Source organism: Muntiacus reevesi, chromosome 12 (genome assembly GCF_963930625.1).
Source record: "Muntiacus reevesi chromosome 12, mMunRee1.1, whole genome shotgun sequence".
Classification (NCBI taxonomy): Eukaryota; Metazoa; Chordata; class Mammalia; order Artiodactyla; family Cervidae; genus Muntiacus; species Muntiacus reevesi.
Genome location: NC_089260.1, coordinates 17,166,554 through 17,185,431, shown reverse-complemented (window position 1 = coordinate 17,185,431; position 18,878 = coordinate 17,166,554). Strand labels below are relative to the sequence as shown.

The 18,878-nt window shown below is 39.5% G+C and overlaps 1 protein-coding gene across 1 annotated transcript in view; it reads left to right on the top strand.

Moving 5' to 3' along the window:
- The window catches only part of SNX31 (sorting nexin 31), an 80,231-nt gene that overhangs the window by 47,411 nt on the left and 13,942 nt on the right, over positions 1–18,878 (top strand). The window contains exons 9-10 of the mRNA XM_065903565.1: positions 8,273–8,365; positions 12,248–12,451. Of these exons, the coding sequence (XP_065759637.1) occupies positions 8,273–8,365; positions 12,248–12,451 (297 nt within the window). The remainder of the gene's footprint in view (positions 1–8,272; positions 8,366–12,247; positions 12,452–18,878) is intronic.

Here is an 18,878-nt window from a genome sequence, read left to right as displayed (position 1 = left end):
ATGTTTCACATTTTCTTGCAAAGGGACAACCAAGTGCTTTATGTTCACACAGAGAGGAAACTGCTCTGTTTTATAAGATTAAGCAAAAGGACTGCCTAGCACAGGTTGAGCAGTGCCTCTGCAGGCGAGAGAAATCGCCAGATGCCTCAGAAGAAATGAAAGCAATTACCAGCCGGGAGGGATACGGTGCATAGGACTGCCTCATGGTCTGTGTCATGATTTATTTGGCAGTTTTTTTTCTTAGTGTCACACAAGATCATGGCATCATAAAATCAGTGAAGTTTTCAGTTTGACAAAATTGAGCCTCATTTGTGTAGAGATCTCCCCCAGTAGACCACCAGCCCCACGCAGGGACTTTGGCTTTTTCGGCACAGGGCAGAGATGCTGGGTGTCTGACTGAGCAGTCACAGCAGATCCAGCAGCCAGAATGTCACTGGAGGAGTCACAACCTTCACACCCTTTTCTCCTTAGGTGACTTTTTAAGAGACCAAGACCATCTAGTAAACGATTTCCATGAAACTCTAAGAAGGCAAATAAAAATATCACTTCTTAAATGTTTAATGTTCACTATTGTGCTTTTATGGCTAGAATATAGTTTTCAGCCCATGTCACGTCCTGTTTTGATCCATGCATAATCATGTTCAATGTACTTTTACCCCTGTCACATGAGTTGGAATGTAATTCACCATTTTAAATGTTCCCTGAGGCTCAGCACCACGGTATCCTTGCTGTTACAATACCTTGTTAGTTATGTCTGGTGTATTTGCCAGCACATCCTTGGTTGACAATGCATCACCTAATTCTAATATTGTTTCTGTGGGATGGTTTCCAGGGATACAGAGTAACAAGAATTAGCAACTACTAGCTTCATATGTTTATTGATCTTCATTAAAGAGTTGCAAACCAGGGAGAAACTGATGGTGTTCCCCCTACTTGTGGCTTGGGAAAAGATGGTTTCCTGAATGGTAGTTTTAAAAATGCCTTCTGTTGGTGGGAATGCAAACTAGTACAGCCACTATGGAAAACAGTGTGGAGATTTCTTAAAAAACTGGAAATAGAACTGCCATATGACCCAGCAATACCACTTCTGGGCATACACACTGAGGAATCCAGATCTGAAAGAGACACGTGCACCCCAATGTTCATCGCAGCACTGTTTATAATAGCCAGGACATGGAAGCAACCTAGATGCCCATCAGCAGATGAATGGATAAGGAAGCTGTGGTACATATACACCATGGAATATTACTCAGCCGTTAAAAAGAATTCATTTGAATCAGTTCTAATGAGATGGATGAAACTGGAGCCCATTATACAGAGTGAAGTAAGTCAGAAAGATAAAGAACATTACAGTATACTAACACATATATACGGAATTTAGATAGATGGTGGCGATAACCCTATATGCAAAACAGAAAAAGAGACACAGAAGTACAGAACAGACTTTTGAACTCTGGGGGAGAACGTGAGGGTGGGATGTTTTGAAAGAACAGCATGTATATTATCTATGGTGAAACGGACCACCAGCCCAGGTGGGATACATGAGTCAGGTGCTCGGGCCTGGTGCACTGGGAGGACCCTGAGGAGTCGGGTGGGGAGGGAGGTGGGAGGGGGGATCGGGATGGGGAATACGTGTAACTATATGGCTGATTCATGTCAATGTATGACAAAACCCACTGAAATGTTGTAAAGTGATTGGCCTCCAACTAATAAAATAATATTAAAAAAAAAAAAAAAAAAAAAAAAAATGCCTTCTGTCCCCTGCTGCATCAGTGGCTGTCTCCTCTGGGTGACCTTGGACTGGTCACTTCTTCCTTCTGCAACTGGAACTGCAATGTCTCCCTGTGAAACTGAACTAACAGTCTCTAAGTGTTCTTCCAGCTTTAACAGAATGATATTCAAACCTTAGCTCTTTGCCTGGCAAAGTTTGCAAGAAACTATATAGCTGATGTCATAACAACCTCTGCCTTTATCATTTCTCAAGTTCGAGTGAAGCTCCTGAGAAATGGACAGGGGGCCCAAGGCCAGCAGGAGGGATGGCACCACAGCTGCTGCCTCCTTTGGGAAGTCCTCTCTGTCCCCTCCCTCTCTGCCCCCTTGACATTTTGTTCTGCCCTCCATCGTGGCAGTCCCACCCAGTGTTGCAAATGCGGGTTCACGTCTGTGTCTCGCTAATTAGACTCTGAATGGCCAAGGGCACAGACTGTGTCCTGGGCGCTTGGGAGATATGAGTGAGCGAGAAGCAATCATCCTTTTAAAAAAAGTCAATGGAAGAAGTCTGGGGAGTTCCTCTGATAAATCACGGTGCCATCATAATTAACCGTTAAGAAATATTCTCAATTCTTTTTAAAGCTAGTGTGTCTAGTGATGTCCCAGGAGCCAACACCACAAGGTGTTTCCTTCCTTCTTCTTTTCAAAAATTTGAATGACATTAAACAAAGTGAGGGCTTCCCTTGTAGCTCAGTTGGTAAAGAATCTGCCTGTAATGTAGGAGACCTAGGTTCAATTCCTGAGTCAGGAAGATCCCTTGGAGAAGGAAATGGCAACCCACTCCGGTATTCCTGCCTGGAGAATCCCATGGACAGAGAAGCCAGGCAGGCTACAGTCCATGGGGTTGCAAGAGCTGTATACGACTTAGCAACTAAACCACAAGCAAAGTGGAAGATTGCCTATAAAAATAGAAGTTTCTGGATTTTCTAAAAAGTACCGAAGGCTCTATCCGGTTTGGGCCTACATTTCAGCAGGGCCCCCGCTGGCCTGGTTACTGTTTGTGCAAATGAGAAAAAGGTGCCCCTTCCCCCAGGCAGGTCAAGCCGCGCATCCGGGCGTGTGGTGTGGTGAGGGGAGTGTGGGCTGACCACTACCCTCCTAATACCCCCATGGCCTGGTGCCCTTGGACTGGCCCCACGTGCTCCCTAGCCTTAATCTGTTCTGCCTCCACCACCCGGAGCCAAGTGGCTGCTGCCTTGTTTAAAAAGGCACGTGCTCTCCATGTCTCACTACTGTAGACTGCAGAGAGCACTAGGGTGTGTGTGATTGAAGCTCATGAAAACCGTGACTTATGTGATTTCATGCAATTTTATAAATTAGGTTCCACATGAGTCTCTGTCAGCCAGTCTTCGGGGAACCATATAACTGAGTAAAGACATTTATCTAAACTTGACTCTCACTGTCTGGAGCGAGGCACTGTATATAATATATTTGAGTGATGACTTGTGAAATCATAATCAGGGTCAAAGGTTTTCAAGGGTAGTAAAACAAAAACATTTATCTTACCTCTCCTGTAGGGTATTTAAAGCTCTATATTTGAGAGTCCCAGATCCTCTAATGATGAATGATGTATCTTTAGTTAGTACTTACCTACTTACCACCATGAATGCTGTTTATCTTGTATATTTAGCCAGGTTTCTCTCTGACATCGCTGCCAGGTTCTAACAGTCCTTACAGGGCTCTAAGATCAAGTGAATTCATGAAAGAAAAGGTGTTCCATTCTTCACACCCATGCTAATTGCATTCTTAGTTTAGGTATGGTATCTAAGTTCAGTTTTGAGAACAGTTGACAATAAGGAGAAAATCTGGGGGTGTGTAGCTGCCTATGTGGTCAAAATTCAGTGTCTTGGGCAGTAGGAGGAGGGCTTGGTAGAGTAGTCAGATCCGGGTTTTAATCCAACTGTTGCCGCTTACTTACTGGATTGTCTTGAAAGTTATAACATCTCTGGCCCTTGATTTTACCCATCTCTAAAATGGGCGTAATTGTTCCTAACCCACAGAACCATTTGAAAAAAGTCAATGAGAAAACTTATCTAAAAAAGATTCTCAACAAATAGTAGTTATTTTTCTTCTCCTCTTTAAATCCATCTCCTTTTCCCCAACTTCAATAGTAATGTCAAAGTGTATTCAGCTTTTCTTTCTCTTCTTGGAGCTAAGGCATACCATGTCCCTCAGTGATATGAGGGACATAACACATAGACTTACTTTCAGACTAAGGTGTATACTATCATATACTATATTATATTCATATACTATATTCGGTATATTCATATACTATATTTAGACTATCATGTACTAAGGTATAAAGTACTTGATAGCAAAGAATTGTTTGTGGGTTTGCTGTATGTAAGAGGCTGAACAAGATACACTCGGGTAAAGGACTCTGGTTCTTCTCTGGAAGGGTTAACAGTTTGAGGACCAGTGGAAAACTCCATTAAATAAAGCATGATGTCAGCTAGTGATAAAGAACCCACCTGCTAATGCAGGAAACAGAAGAGATGCAGATCTGATCCCTGGCTCAGGAAGACGCCCTGGAGGAGGCATGGCAACCCACTCCAGTATTCTTGCCTGGAGAAGCCCATGGACGGAGGAGACTGGGGGGCTACAGACCGCAGGGTCGCAAAGAGTTGAATAGGACTAAAGCGACTTAGCGCAGCGCACGCTGTCAGCATAGCACGGGGTAAGTGTCTGCAGCTGATGAGATGGAAAGCTGATCTCAGAGCCTGTCCTGGGGCCAGGAAGCATAAAGGGGACGGGAGGCTGCGTGCCAGGAGGAGAGGGGAAGAGCACAGGAAAAGTTGCTGAGGGTTCAGGAAATCCAGGGGGCATCTGTCTGCAGTGATCTCTCGCTTTAAGACCAGTGTTGTTCGGCTTGAACCCTCGGTGCAGACTAGGACAGAGGACTGAGCAGCCATCAGGGAGTCAGAATTTGGGAACATTTGCTGGTGGCCGTTGCCCAAAGCCCAGCCAACAGGGCCTAATAGTGTACTCACTTCTCATTCTTTCTCAGTTATAAAATTTGTTTTCATCTTATAAAAATGTGCAGATATGGAAGGACTCAAAAACAAAAGTAAACATCATCCCAAATCTTATATCAACCATACATATAAACTCTTAACTTTTTCAGTGTTTTTATTTTGTATACTATTAATTCATTTCACTCATGTGCACATCCATTTTTCTTGACTCCTAAGTGTAACATACAAGGTCGCTGGGGCTTGGTTTATATTTATTGTTTTGTTTTATAAAACTCAGGACCTGATTACTATGCCCTTATTTTGTAACTTGACATGTTTTCATGTACCAATGTCTAATAGACTTTTCCCATGTTGTTAAATATTTTATATAATTTTAAATAGTAGCATAATCTATTACTTGGTTGTGCCTAAACTCTATCGCCTATTTTGGGACATTTATTAGTAGTACCTACTTCATAAGGTGCTGTGAGGATTGACTTTTTCTTTATGGGAAGAGGAGCTCTAAAATAATAAAAATTTTATTTTCTCACAGTTCCATAGGTCAGAAGTCTGAAATCAAGGTATTGACAGGGCCATGTTCCCTCTGAAGGTGCTAGGGGAGTTTCTGTTCCTTGTCTCTTTCATCTGCTGGTGGCTTCAAGCATTCCTTGGGTGGAATACTACTCAGTCATAAAAAAGATGAAATTGTGCCATTTGTGACAACACAGATGGACCTTGAGGGTATTTTGCTAAAATAAGTTAGATGTAGAAAGACAAATGATTTCATCAAAATATAAATGAAATAATAAATAAATAGTATAATAAAATTAATGAACAAACAAAAGCAAATAAGTAGATACAGAGAACAAATTAGTAGTTACCAGAGAGAGGAGGGGCTGGGGCTGATTTTGTTTTAGAGCAATTAGAACATTGCCTGACACAAAGTAAGGATTATACATATGTTTGCCACAATTTATAGTTGAAAATTTTTCAATATTAAAAATGGTAGGAGTAATAGCCTTATTAATACATTTTTCTTACATCTATGTTTATCATTCCTGTAGAGGGTTTTAGATTTAAATGCCAAACTATCTCCATAAAGTTGTACCTGTTTAAATTGTGTCAGATCTATATGAACTTCCTATTTCTTCAAACCCTTGCAGACTCTGAATATTATATATATACTTGTCTTCACATTTCCATTCTTTGGAATCGCCTTTCTTTGGGATTGGAATGAAAACTAATATTTTCCAGTCCTGTGGCCATTGCTGGGTTTTCCAAATTTGTTGGCATATTGAGTGCAGCACTTTCACAGCATCATCTTTTAGGATTTGCAATAGATCAACTGGAATTCCATCACCTCCACTAGCTTTGTTGTAGTGATGCTTCCTAGAGCCACTTGACTCCACATTGCAGGATATCTGGTTCTAGGTGAGAGATCGTGGTTATCTGATCACACCATTCTTTGAGCCAAAGAATGCTCTAACTACTGCACAATTGCACTCATCTCACACACTAGCAAAGTAATGCTCAAAATTCTCCAAGCCAGGCATCAACAGTATGTGAACCATGAACTTCCAGATGTTCAAGCTTTATTTAGAAAAGGCAGAGGAACCAGAGATCAAATTGCCAACATCTGTTGGATCATATAAAAAGCAAGAGAGTTCCAGAAAAACATCTACTTCTGCTTTATTGATTATACTAAAGCCTTTGACTGTGTGGATCACAACAAACTGTGGAAAATTCTTAAAGAGATAGGAATAGAAGACCACCTGACCTGCCTCCTGAGAAATCTGTATGCAGGTCAAGAAGCAACAGTTAGAACATGACATGGAACAACAGACTGGTTCCAAATAGGAAAAGGAGTACGTCAGGGCTGTATGTTGTCACCCTGCTTATTTAAGTATATGCAGAGTACATCATGAGAAACGCTGGACTGGATGAAGCACACGCTGGAATCAAGATTGCCAGGAGAAATATCAATAATCTCAGATATGCAGATGACACCACCTTTGTGGCAGAAAGTGCAGAAGAACTAAAGAGCTTCTTGATGAAAATGAAAGAGGAGAGTGAAAAAGTTGGCTTAAAACTCAACATTCAGAAAACTAAGATCATGGCATGTGGGCCCATCACTTCATGGCAAATTGATGGGGAAACAATGGAAACAGTGAGAGACTTTATTTTCTTGGGCTCCAAAATCACTGTAGATGGTGACTGCAGCCATGAAATCAAAAGATGCTTACTCTTTGGAAGAAAAGTTATGACCAACCTAGATAGCATATTAAAAAGCAGAGACATTACTTTGCCAACAAAGGTCCATCTAGTCAAAGCTATGGTTTTTCCAGTTGTCATGTATGGATGTGAAAGTTGTACTATAAAAGAAGTTGCTGCTGCGACTAAGTCGCTTCAGTTGTGTCCGACTCTGTGCGACCCCATAGACGGCAGCCCACCAAGCTCCCCTGTCCCTGGGATTCTCCAGGCAAGAACACTGGAGTGGGTTGCCAGTTCCTTTTCCACAAAGAAAGTTGAGTGCCAAAGAATTGATGCTTTTGAACTGTGGTGTTGGACAAGACTCTTGAGAGTCCCTTGGACTTCAAGGAGATCCAACCAGTCCATCCTAAAGGAAATCAGTCCTGAATATTCACTGGAAGGACTGATGCTGGAGCTGAAATTCTAATACTTTGGACACCTGACGTGAAGAACTGACTCTTTTTAAAAGACCCTGATGCTGGGAAAGATTGAAGGTGGGAGGAGAAGGGGATGACAGAAGATGAGATGGTTGGATGGCATCACCGACTCAAAGGACGTGAGTTTGAGCAAGCTCCAGGAGTTGGTGATGGACAGGGAAGTCTAGTGTGCTGCAGTCCATGGGGTCACAAAGAGTTGGACACAACTGAGCGACTGAACTGAACTGATGGGTCTTCACCAAGCTGAGAGGAAAACAGATTCTTTGATTACTAGTGAGGTTCAATCTGTATTTGTCATTTAGAATTCCTTTTTATTAATTGCTGATATATAGCATTTCTTCATTTTCCTATTAGAGATGTTTATATTTTTACTATTGCTTTACATAAATAAGATTAACTCTTTGCCATATATGATGCAATTTTGCCTTGGTTTGCCATTTTCTTCTTAGTTTTATTCTTGGTGGCTCTAATATTTTTACGTAATTACATATCATTTGTATGTTATTTGTCTTTGTTTCTTAGAAAGATATTTCCTATTGATCAGATAAGAATACTCACTTTTACTTTCTTCTGGTTCTTTTATGGTTTTTACTTTCAAATCTTTAACCTATCTGTGTTTATTTGATTGGGTGGTGTGCGGAAAGAGAGAATTTTATTTTCTTTTCCAAGTGCCACCAGTTGTACCCAAACCATTGTACCCACACCCAGTTAATTTTAAATGTAACCTTTATAACCTGCTAAATCCTTATATATGCCCACTCGGGTCTGTTTTTATAGCCTTTCATACACGAGTGTATTTTTGTTGGGTTAATTCATTTCTGTTAAGTTTGCTAATTTTACAACTTTTATTGTTTTAAGGCAATACAAGATATTGAAAAAGAATGGGCCAAACCCACGGAGGTGCAGAGGCAGAAATTAGAGGCTCTCCAGAAAGAAGACAACCAAACAGAGGTGAATGAAATATTGCACCAAGAGAAATCTCTTGGAAGGGAGTTAGAGAAACATATTGGAATTGAGCTGTTTCTGTAATTTATAAACCCATCAAGCACTAAAAAATGGGGCTCTTTTTAAAAATGAGAATACCTTCATTGATTTTTCTTTTTATAAAATTAATAAAGTCTTATCATTTAAAGATTCTAAAAAATACAATATAGTGTGCGTCCTTTGCCAAGTTAATTAATATAGACCCTCAACATTATTTTTAATGATGCAGAGTTTTCCATTTTATGATTATGTTATCATTTAGCTAACCAATTTCCTATTATTGGAAGTCAGGTTGTTTCCAGGATTTGCGTCTGTAAATCATTGTGGCAGTGAGCACCAGGAGGCCCAGGACTGAGTCTGTCTAATTTATATAATACATACTCTGTGTTCCCAACACCTGGTATTGTTCCTGGCTGAAGGTCCCTGAACACAGCAGCCAACATCGTCTGTCTAGAATATATGTTCTATTATTCTTTACATTACTTCTTAATATTCATTTTTAAAACTTCCATAAAGATGGCACAGTACCAATGGACATACCCCCAAGAAGTATATGAGTCTGAAAAGTCATATTTTAACAGAAGAAATGGTCTTTGCTTCATTGTATTATCTTTTGGTAAAATCCTTTATACTTTACCAATGCTTATCACCAAAGCACTGATTTTGAAGAAAATGCAAATAAAATTTAGATGACTCATTTACACTTAGGTTGATATAGAAAGCCATCCTTCAAAGTCACCGTATTTTGAGAATTTTACTGATGAGTTGCGGAAAAAAAAAAAGAGAGAAAAAGCATATACTGCCATGATTTAGTATTTTCCGCCTTGGTATACTGAGAATTTGGAGAAGGAAATGGCAACCCACTCCAGTATTCTTGCCTAGAGAATCCCATGGACAAAGGAGCCTGGTGGGCTGCTGACTATGGGGTCGCACAGAGTCGGACACGACTGAAGCGACTTAGCAGCAGCAGCAGCATACTGAGAAATCTTCCCAGGTGGCTCAGATGGTAAAGAATCTTCCCTGGGTTGGGAAGATCCCCTTGAGAAAGGAATGGAAACCCACCCCAGTATTCTTGCCTGGAGAATCCCGCGGACAGAGGAGCCTGGAGGGCTACAGTCCAAAGGGTCGAAAAGAGTCTGACACGACTGAGCGACTAACTTTCCCACTTTCCCATTGGTATTCCATTACAGCTTTGTCTCAGAAATTTTGGAGTTCAATTTCTCTGCGTGTTTGCAAATTTTTATACTTACAGCTTTTATTTTGATGAATATTATGTTGCTATTGCTTTGGACACAGTTACCAATTCTAAGGACATTTCTGGTCTATAAACTTTTCACTAAGACTATTGTTTTTAACCATGCTGCTATGCTCTGACAAAATTTCTGTTTTTGCCATAAAACAAAGTTTATTTTCTATGGTTGAATGTTTAACATCATTTTATCATACTATTTTAATAGTGATCTTTAAAAGCTCTCATTTTGAGTGCATGAATTTAGTCTTCTAAATTTTCTTTGCATTTTGTTTGAAGTCAATGCTTTAGTAGTTGGCTAAATATAAAGAATAAAAAAGATAACACAATGAAGGAGAGGCCATTTCTTTTGTTAAAATATGTCTTATTTTGTCAGACTCACATATACTGCTTCAGGATAGAGTATGTGTGGGGTTTTCTTTTTTTCACTTGAAAAAAACTGAACCATTTTTCAAGTTAACAAATGATTTTTCTCTTGAAGCATCTAAGAATACTGTTATGAAAACCAATGTTATTTAAGTGTTTGTAAAATTCTCCTGCTAATGGAGTCAACACATTAACAACTGTTGCTTTACTTTATGTGCATGTACAAGAAAACTTGGAATTGAAAATGAGTGAAATTAATTTAAAGGAGCAGTCATTTGATCTAAATCAGAAAGAGACTGGACTATGGTCCCTGGGCCACTGTTTGTGTAAATAAAGCTTTATTGGCACATAGCCACACTCACTCATGTTAAGTATTGTCAGATGGTGATTTTGTGCTAGAGCAATACAGGTAGGTACTGGCATCAGTGCTCCTATGCCCACAGAGTTGAAGATATTTACTAGATGGCTCTGCAGGTAAGTTTGCCAAACTCTAATATACCTTTTGCAGTTCTACATGTTAAATTATCTTTTTCAGGTACTTCTTAAAAGAACAAATTTTCAGAAATTCCATGGTGGTCCAGTGGTTAGGACTTGGTGCTTTCACTGTCATGGCTTGGGTTCAACCCCTGGTTGGGGAACTTAGATCCTGCAAGCTGTGTGGTGTGTCCAATAACAAAACAAAACTCGTTTTCAAGTAGATAATCCTTTTAGATTTCTGTTCTCTGCTTTTCACACAGGCAGTAATATCAGTGCTCCCCCCGCTCCTCACTTTGAATGGCAGGTGCCAGCTAGCATTTTGAACAAATTACTTATTCATAACCAACTTCTTAGAGAAATGGAGCTTAACTTTTAGTTAAACACTTTCACCTCTTTTATTTATTTATTTATTTAAAAAATTTTTTTAGACTTTCACCTCTTTTAGAGCACTGCAACCAAGACTGTATTACAGTTTATTACAAATTTTTTGTGTTACCAAAGAGTAAAATAAACAATTAAGGATTTATACCATATAATAAAAAAGTTTTGTAGCAAGAGCCATGAAACTACTCTAAATGCTCTGTGGCGGGATTACTCAGGCCCTGTTCCTACCACACAGGTAATATCTAGTCACCACCTGTCATTTCTGATATCTTCCACTGACCCAAAGGGAGGTCTGGCAGCTGAACACATCTCCTAAGTTGAATGCATGGGCCTCAGTGCAATGAGCTGGTCCAACACGTGACTGGGAGGGACGGGAGCCTGGAATACTTCCACCACTTGGCACCAAGAGTCACCTGTCCCTCATGGCACATGTCTCAGCCTGTTTCCCTTTATCAGAGAGCGCTCACGTAGCCCTCAAAAGGGAGGTGTAAGTTACCTTGCTTCAGGACAGGATTGGGAAAGAGCCAGGTTGTCGCTGAGTGGTCTTCTTTATGACTTAACCACGTGGTAAATTGAGAACTACCTTCTCTGGACACACATCTTCCACCCCATCAGGTAGGACCATGGTGAAGGCTGGAAGAACAAAGTGGAGGTCACTAAACTGATGGCCGGTTACCTGAAGGCAATCGCCAATGATCACTTTGTTGAAAGGTCCTCAATAGACATTAGCAGGACATGATGCCAGGACCACAGGTGTGACCACAGCTGTCCTCTGTTCTTCAGTAACAACAGAAGCAGAGGGAAAAGCTAAACCTTAAACATCACCAACATTCAACATTCTGCTGGCACTTTGGGGCCGTGAAACTCGACTTAGATATCAGATTCACTCTCGCCCTCACTTCATTGCCGTTTCCACCACTGTCTCTGACAGTGAATACCACCAGCATATAAAGCAGCCTGTAAAAATTTGACCTCAGCTTAGTTGTTTTTTTTTTAAACACAGCATCTTAAATATTCACTTTTTGTTTATTCTGCTGCTCTAATCTGCTGAGATAGAATCATAACTACTCATTCGATTACATCCTACTCTTTTCTTCCTTCATCACTCACACACTGAATATTTTATTTCCACTATGTCTGGGCACTGTACAAAGGGCAGGGACATGATGGTCAATGAGGAAGCACACACCAGGAACTTGGGCAGCCCTGTCGGCACGTGGGGCGTTGTCTTCATCTGCGTCACCTGGAAGAAAAAGGTGCTTTCACTGTGACTCCATTCCTGGTGTTAGAATGGCAGTAGCTTCTGACTTGAGATTTTTCATCCGCTTCAAGCAGTCTTTTGCTTCCTCCATCCCCACCCCGTTTTGGAGCAGTTTTTGGCGCTCGCCCGGGAGGTCCGGCACTATGGATATGTGCAGCTGGAACCCTGCACCTGTGACCACCCAGAGCCGGGCTGCCAGGCCCTTCTTTCCGTCGGCAATAATGAGATCAGCTGCTGCATAACCCTGCCTGATAACCAGACCCTGGACGTCATTTTCCAGATGGACAGAGTGAAGTGCTGGCAGGTCACTTTCCTTGTGAGTATCTTGGCACCTTGCCTTTCCCATCATTTAAAGCCTTCATCCATGGTTTTAAAAATCCTAGTGTTCTTGGATGACAGTGTTGGTATGGGGGAGACAGGTTTGTCATTTGAATCAGTACCTTGAGTGGACTGGAATCTAAGCCACAGTAAGCATCATAAAACCCCATGGACAGAGAAGCCTGGTGGGCTACAGTCCATGGGGTCGCAAAGGGTCAGACAGGACTGAGCATGCACGAAGCATCATCTAGTAGTAAAACCTACCTATTATCCACTACAAGTTCCTCACACTTGCTGTAGAGACACTCATCTTCTCCCCTTCCAACAATAGACTTCTCTACTGCTTGAAGGATATCTAAAGTAATAACAAAACATGTAGAAATAACAGCTACCATTTACTGAACACTTAATATGTGCTCAGTACCAAGATCTCTATGCTTGGAAACTGGATGCTGCCCAGCAGAGCTATTCTTTTTTTAATTTTTAAAAAATTAATTTATTTTAATTGGAGGATAATTACATTACAATATTGTGATGGTTCTTGCCATACATCAACACGAATCAGCCACAGGTACACATGTGTCCCCCCAATCCTGACCCCCCTCCCACCTCCCTCCCCACCCTATCCCTCTAGGTTGTCCCAGAGCACTAGCTTTGGGTGCCCTGCTTCATGCTTCAAGCTTGCACTGGTCGTGTAAATTGCATATGGTAATATACATGTTTCAATGCTACTCTTTCAGATCATCCCACCCTCGCCTTCTCCCACAGAGTCCAAAATTCTGTTCTTTACACTTGTGTCCCTTTTGCTCCCCTGCTTGTAGAATCATTGTTACCATCTTTCTAAGTTCCACATATATGCATTAATATACAGTATTTGTCTTTCTCTTGCTGACTTACTTCACTATGTATAATAAGCTCTGGTTTCATCCACCTCATTAGAACTGACTCAAATGTGTTCTTTTTTTTTTTATAGCTGAGTAATATTTCATTGTGTATATGTAACACAACTTTTCTATCCATTCATCTCCCAATGGACATCTAGGTGGCTTCCATTCCTAGCTATTGTAAATAGTCCAGCAGAGCTATTTGTAAGGATCTCTGGCGTCACAACTGCATTGCCATGTCCTTCCAAGAGAGAGCTTTCTGACTAGACTTACTGAGTGCTCACTTTGTACCAGGCGCTATGCTAGGCCATGACACATATGCTATTTAATTAAGTTCTTTTTTTTTTTCATTAAGAGGAAAACAAAGGTCAATATTTATAAGAAGTAATTAGCATTTCTTAATTAAGTTCTTAAATATAACCCAGTGAGCTAAGAGGCATTATCCCATTTACACAGGAAATGGAGATTAACGAGTAGAGGACAAACGCTACTAAAGCAACCATGACACCCAGCTACTAAATCCAAGAAGCCCATGGGGATTTTTTTAGCTGGCTCAGTACTAGGCCTGTCTGCAGCATTTGATATGTCAACCATGTCTTCCTTTTCACAGTTCCCCCTGCTTCCTCCTTTAATTTTTGTGGGTTGCCTCTCCCTCTGACCACTCCTGAAATGCTAGTGTTTCCTGGGGTTCCATTTCTAGACTGTCTCCTCTACTTATCTCCTGAAGTCAGTTTCCCAGATGACTGTCAACAGGTCCAGTATTTCCTACCGCATTCTTGACATCTTCACCAAATGATTCACAGACACCTGAAACTCAGCCTTTCCCCAAACCGGACGCAACCTTTTCCATATGCCCAACCTAGGGTTCTTCCTCCTATGTTCCCTAACTTGATAAATGGGACTTCCACCACCACTCCTGGTTGCCAAACCAGCAATCTTGAAATTATCCCTAACTTCTCTCTTATCTTACATTTTTAATTGCTGATGCAGACCTATCTGTTGTATGACACTGATGGTGGTGGTGGTGTTCAGCTGCTAAGTCATGTCCAACTCTTTACAACCCCACGGACTGCAGCACGCCAGGCTTCCCTGTCCTTCACTGTCTCCTGGAGTTTGCTCACATTCATGTCCACTGAGTCGATGATGCCATCTAACCATCTCATCCTCTGCCGGCCCCTTCTCCTTTTGCCTTCAGTCTTTCCCAGCATCAGGGTCTTCTCCAGTGAGTCGGCTCTTCACATCATCCTATGGCACTGCTGACCTTCAAGATTCTCCTTTTCTCTCTGTCTTCACGTCTTGATCTCAACATTTGCTGCCTGGATGAAATCCCACAGCCTCCTAACCCTTCTCACTGCCCCACTCTTTCCCTCTTGGGGTCAGAAGAAAAAAACACATCATATGATTTCAGTCCCTTTATGGGAACTTGTTTTGTGGCCAACGTTTGGTATATCTTGAAATGTTCAGCGTGCACTTGAGAAGACTGTAGATGCTACCACTGTTGAGAATGCATGTGTTGCCCCAACTCTAACCCTAGAAGTATCAATTAAGTCAAGTGGTTAATGACGTTCAAGTCTCCTCTGTCCTTACACACTTCTCTCTACTTGTTCTATCAGCTATTGTAAGGAGTGTTAAAATCTTCAAATTTAATTGTAGATTTGTCCATTTCTTTGAATTTTGTTAGTTTTTTCCTTTTTGTCTTCTATGGATTATTTTATTATTTAGACATTCATTTGTTCCATTGTTTTTTTAGCCACACCTTTTAAATTTATGGTTACTTAAGAGTCTTTAATATACATCTTTTTAACTTATTACAGTCTACTTTTGAATATTACGTCATTTCACAAAAAGTTTAAAAACCTTACAACAGTATACCTGTTTGCCCTTCTGTCCTTTGTGGTATTTGTTGCCATACATTATTTCTAGATATATTATAAACCTCATACTGTGTTATAATTATTTTTGCTCTCAACAGTTAATTACTTTTTAATAATTTTGATATAATTATAGATTCATATGTAGTTGAAAGAAATGGTACAGAGATTTTGCATACACTTTACACACTTTTCTTCAATTATTACATCTTTCAAAACCAGAGTACAGTATCACTACTCAGGTTATTAACATTGATTACAACGAAGAGTCAAGACGTTTCCATCATCGCAAGGATCCTTCGTGTTGGCTTCTTATAGCTGCATCTGCTTACTCCCACTCTCATCCTTCCTGAACCCCTGGCAACACTAATCTGTTTGCCGTTTTCATATTGTATCATTTCAAGAATATTACATAAAACTTTTGGAAGTAATGGATATATTTATGACTTGATTGTGGTGATCATTTCATGGATATGCATATGTCCAAACTCTTCAATTGTGTACATTAAATATGTGCAGTTTTTTTGCACACCAATTATAACCTCAGTTAGAAAAAACAAACACACACACATAAAACAAGGTTATGCATCAGTCAGTTGATGAAGATATTGTGACCAGAGGTTCACAAGAGCCTAAACCTATATTTCCCCTTGGACTGTGTGTCAGAACTCACTAATGCAGTGTTTATGGTAACTATAGATCATAGCTAGTGTAAACAACAAGAATTGACTGCGTTTAGGAGGTAAACATAAATAAAAACAAGGAATTCGTTACCTTAAAAAATAAAAGAATGTTACATGAATATAATCACACAGTATGTAGTCTTTGGGATTTTTTTTACTCAGCATAATTCTTTGGAAATTCATTCAGCTTGGTGTGTATATAGCAATAGTTTGTTGCTTTTTGCAACTGAACAGTATTCCATGATATAGAATAGCCACAATTTTTTTAAACATTCACCCAAAGAAGATATCTGGTTGTTTCCAGTTATTAGCTATTATGAATAAAGTGTCTATAAATATTCACTTATAGGTTTTTGTCTGAGCACAAGTTTTCATTTCTCTGGGATAAATGCCTAGGAGTGCAATTGCTGGAAGTTTAATTTTTTAAGAAACTGCCAAATTGTTTTCAAGGGAGCTGTGCCAATTTATTATTCGTTCCCACCAGCGATGTATGAGCAAGCCAGTCTCTCCACTTTCTCATCACCGTTTGGTACTGTCATTATTTTTTATTTAGTCATCCTGATAAGTGTGTATTGGTACTCAATTGTGATTTTAATTTGCCTTTCCCTCATGGCTAACGATGTTGAACATCTTTCCATGTGCTTATTTACCATCTGGGTATCTTCTTAGGTGATATGTCTTCATAATTTCTCCCATTTCCCCATTGGATTTTTTGTTTACTATTGAGTTTTGAGAGCACTTACATTCTAGATATTTGTCCTTTTTTGGATATGTGGCTTGCTAGTATTTCCCCTCACTTTGTAGTTTTTCATTCTCTTAACAGGGTCTTTTGCAGAGCAAAAGACTTTAATTTTGATGAAGTTATTTTTCTTTATTGTGTTTTGGTGTCAAGTCTAATTTCTTTGCCAAACCCTAAATCCTGAAGAATTTTTCCCAGGGTGTTTTTTTTTTCCTCCCCTAAAGATTTCATAGGTATAGGTTATACATTTAAATCCATGAGCTGTTTTGAGTAAATTGTCATGTAAGGTGTGAAACTGAAGTCCAATTGCTCCAGGACCATTAGTTGCAAAGGCTATCTTTCTTCAATTGAATTGCTGTCGTATCTTTGTTAAAAATCAGTTGGGCACATTTTAACATTTGTTAAAAATCAGTTGGGTCTAGTTCTGTTCCATTGATCTTTGTGTAGACACACAGAGGGAGGCCTAGATCCCTCTACCAATACCACATCATCATTCTCTTCTTCTGTAACAGCTTTATCAAGATATTATTTACATTCCACACAATATAAAGTGTACAACTCAGTAGCATTCAGTATATTCAGAGTTGTGTAACCATCACCACAATCAATTTTAGAATACCTCAAAGAGAAGCTCCATACCCTTTATTTGTTACTTCTTTGCCACCAGGCCTTGGAAACCACTAATTTACTTTCCCCCTCTATAGATTTACCTGTTCTGAACTTAGCATATTAATGGAATCAAACATGGTGCTTGTGACTGTTTTTTTGGGAGGGATACCCAAACAGAGACCAGAGGTCTTGTAAAGTTGAGGAGAAAGAGATAAAAATTTGTGAAGTGGTGGATAGAATTTATGAGATAAAAGAGTAAAGACAAGGGTTTTACATAGAGCAATAGCTCCAGAGAGCACCTTTCAAATCCTTTGGCTAAATAATGATTTGTGCATGTGTGGGCGATGCACAAATTTGCATCTGGGAAGTCTGGGGAAAAAAAACCACTGAAAAGCAGCCAGTTGAACAATTCCAAAAGCAGGTTGAACAGTTAAAAAAAGACATACTGATGGTTTTACTTAACATAATGTTTCCAGGGTCCATCCTTGTTTTAGCAAGTATCTGTACTTTATTCCTTTTTATGGTCAAATAATATTCCATTGTATGGATATATCCACTTACCCATCGATGGTTATTTCTACCTTTTGACTGTTATGAATTATGCTACTATGAACATTTGTACATACGTTTGTTTTTTTTTTTTAATGTGGACATAGGTTTTCATTTCTCTTGGGTATATACCAAAGAGTGGAATTGCTGGTAATTCTACCATAGTGATTAACTTTTACGGTTAACTTTTTGAGGAAAGTCCAGACTGTCATTCAGTGTCTTCTCCATTTTACATCCCCACCAGCAGCATAAGAGGATTCCAATTTCCCCATATCCTTGCCAGTACTTGTTATTATCTGATTGTTTTTCTCTTTTAAATATGGCCATTCTAGTGGATGTAAAGTGGTATCTCACTGTGGTTTTATTTCAGTCTTTTTTTCTCTCTGTTCTTAATTTTAGGTAGTTTCTGTTGTCATGATTTCAAGGTCATCAATCTTCTGTAGCAACTAATGTGTGTCTTTCCATCCATTATATTTTTATTTCTACTATTATACATTATTTTTCATCTCTAGAAAGTCCATTAAGGTCATTTTTATATCTCCCATTTCTCTCCTTATCATGCTACTTTTTCTAAATTTTTGATTGTATGGAGCATATTTAAAATAACTGTTTTTATATTGTGGTCTACTAATTCCATCAGCTCTGACATTTCTATTGATTGATTTTTCTCCTGTTTGCAGAGTACACTTATCTCAGACTTTGCACACCAGGTAATTTATTATGGTATGCCAAACACTGTGAATTTTATGTTGTTGAATGCTGGATTTTATTGTATTCCTTTAAAGAAAATTGGATTTTGTTCTGTCACACAATTTAATTACTTAGAATTAGTTTTATTTTTTTGAGACTTTGCTTTTAAGCTTTCTTAAGGCAAGTCAAGAGCAGTCTGGAGGACTAATTTAGTACTTTACTTATTAATAGCTGCCATTCTTAGAACTCTCTGAGTCTTGTTTATTATGTTATCTCTACTCTGGTTGATAGAAACTATTTCCAGGCTGGTTTAAGAGCTTTTGGAATTGTGCAACCTGCTGCTTTTCAGTGGTTCTTTCTGCAGACTTCCCAGATGCAAATTTGTGCATCTCCCACACAT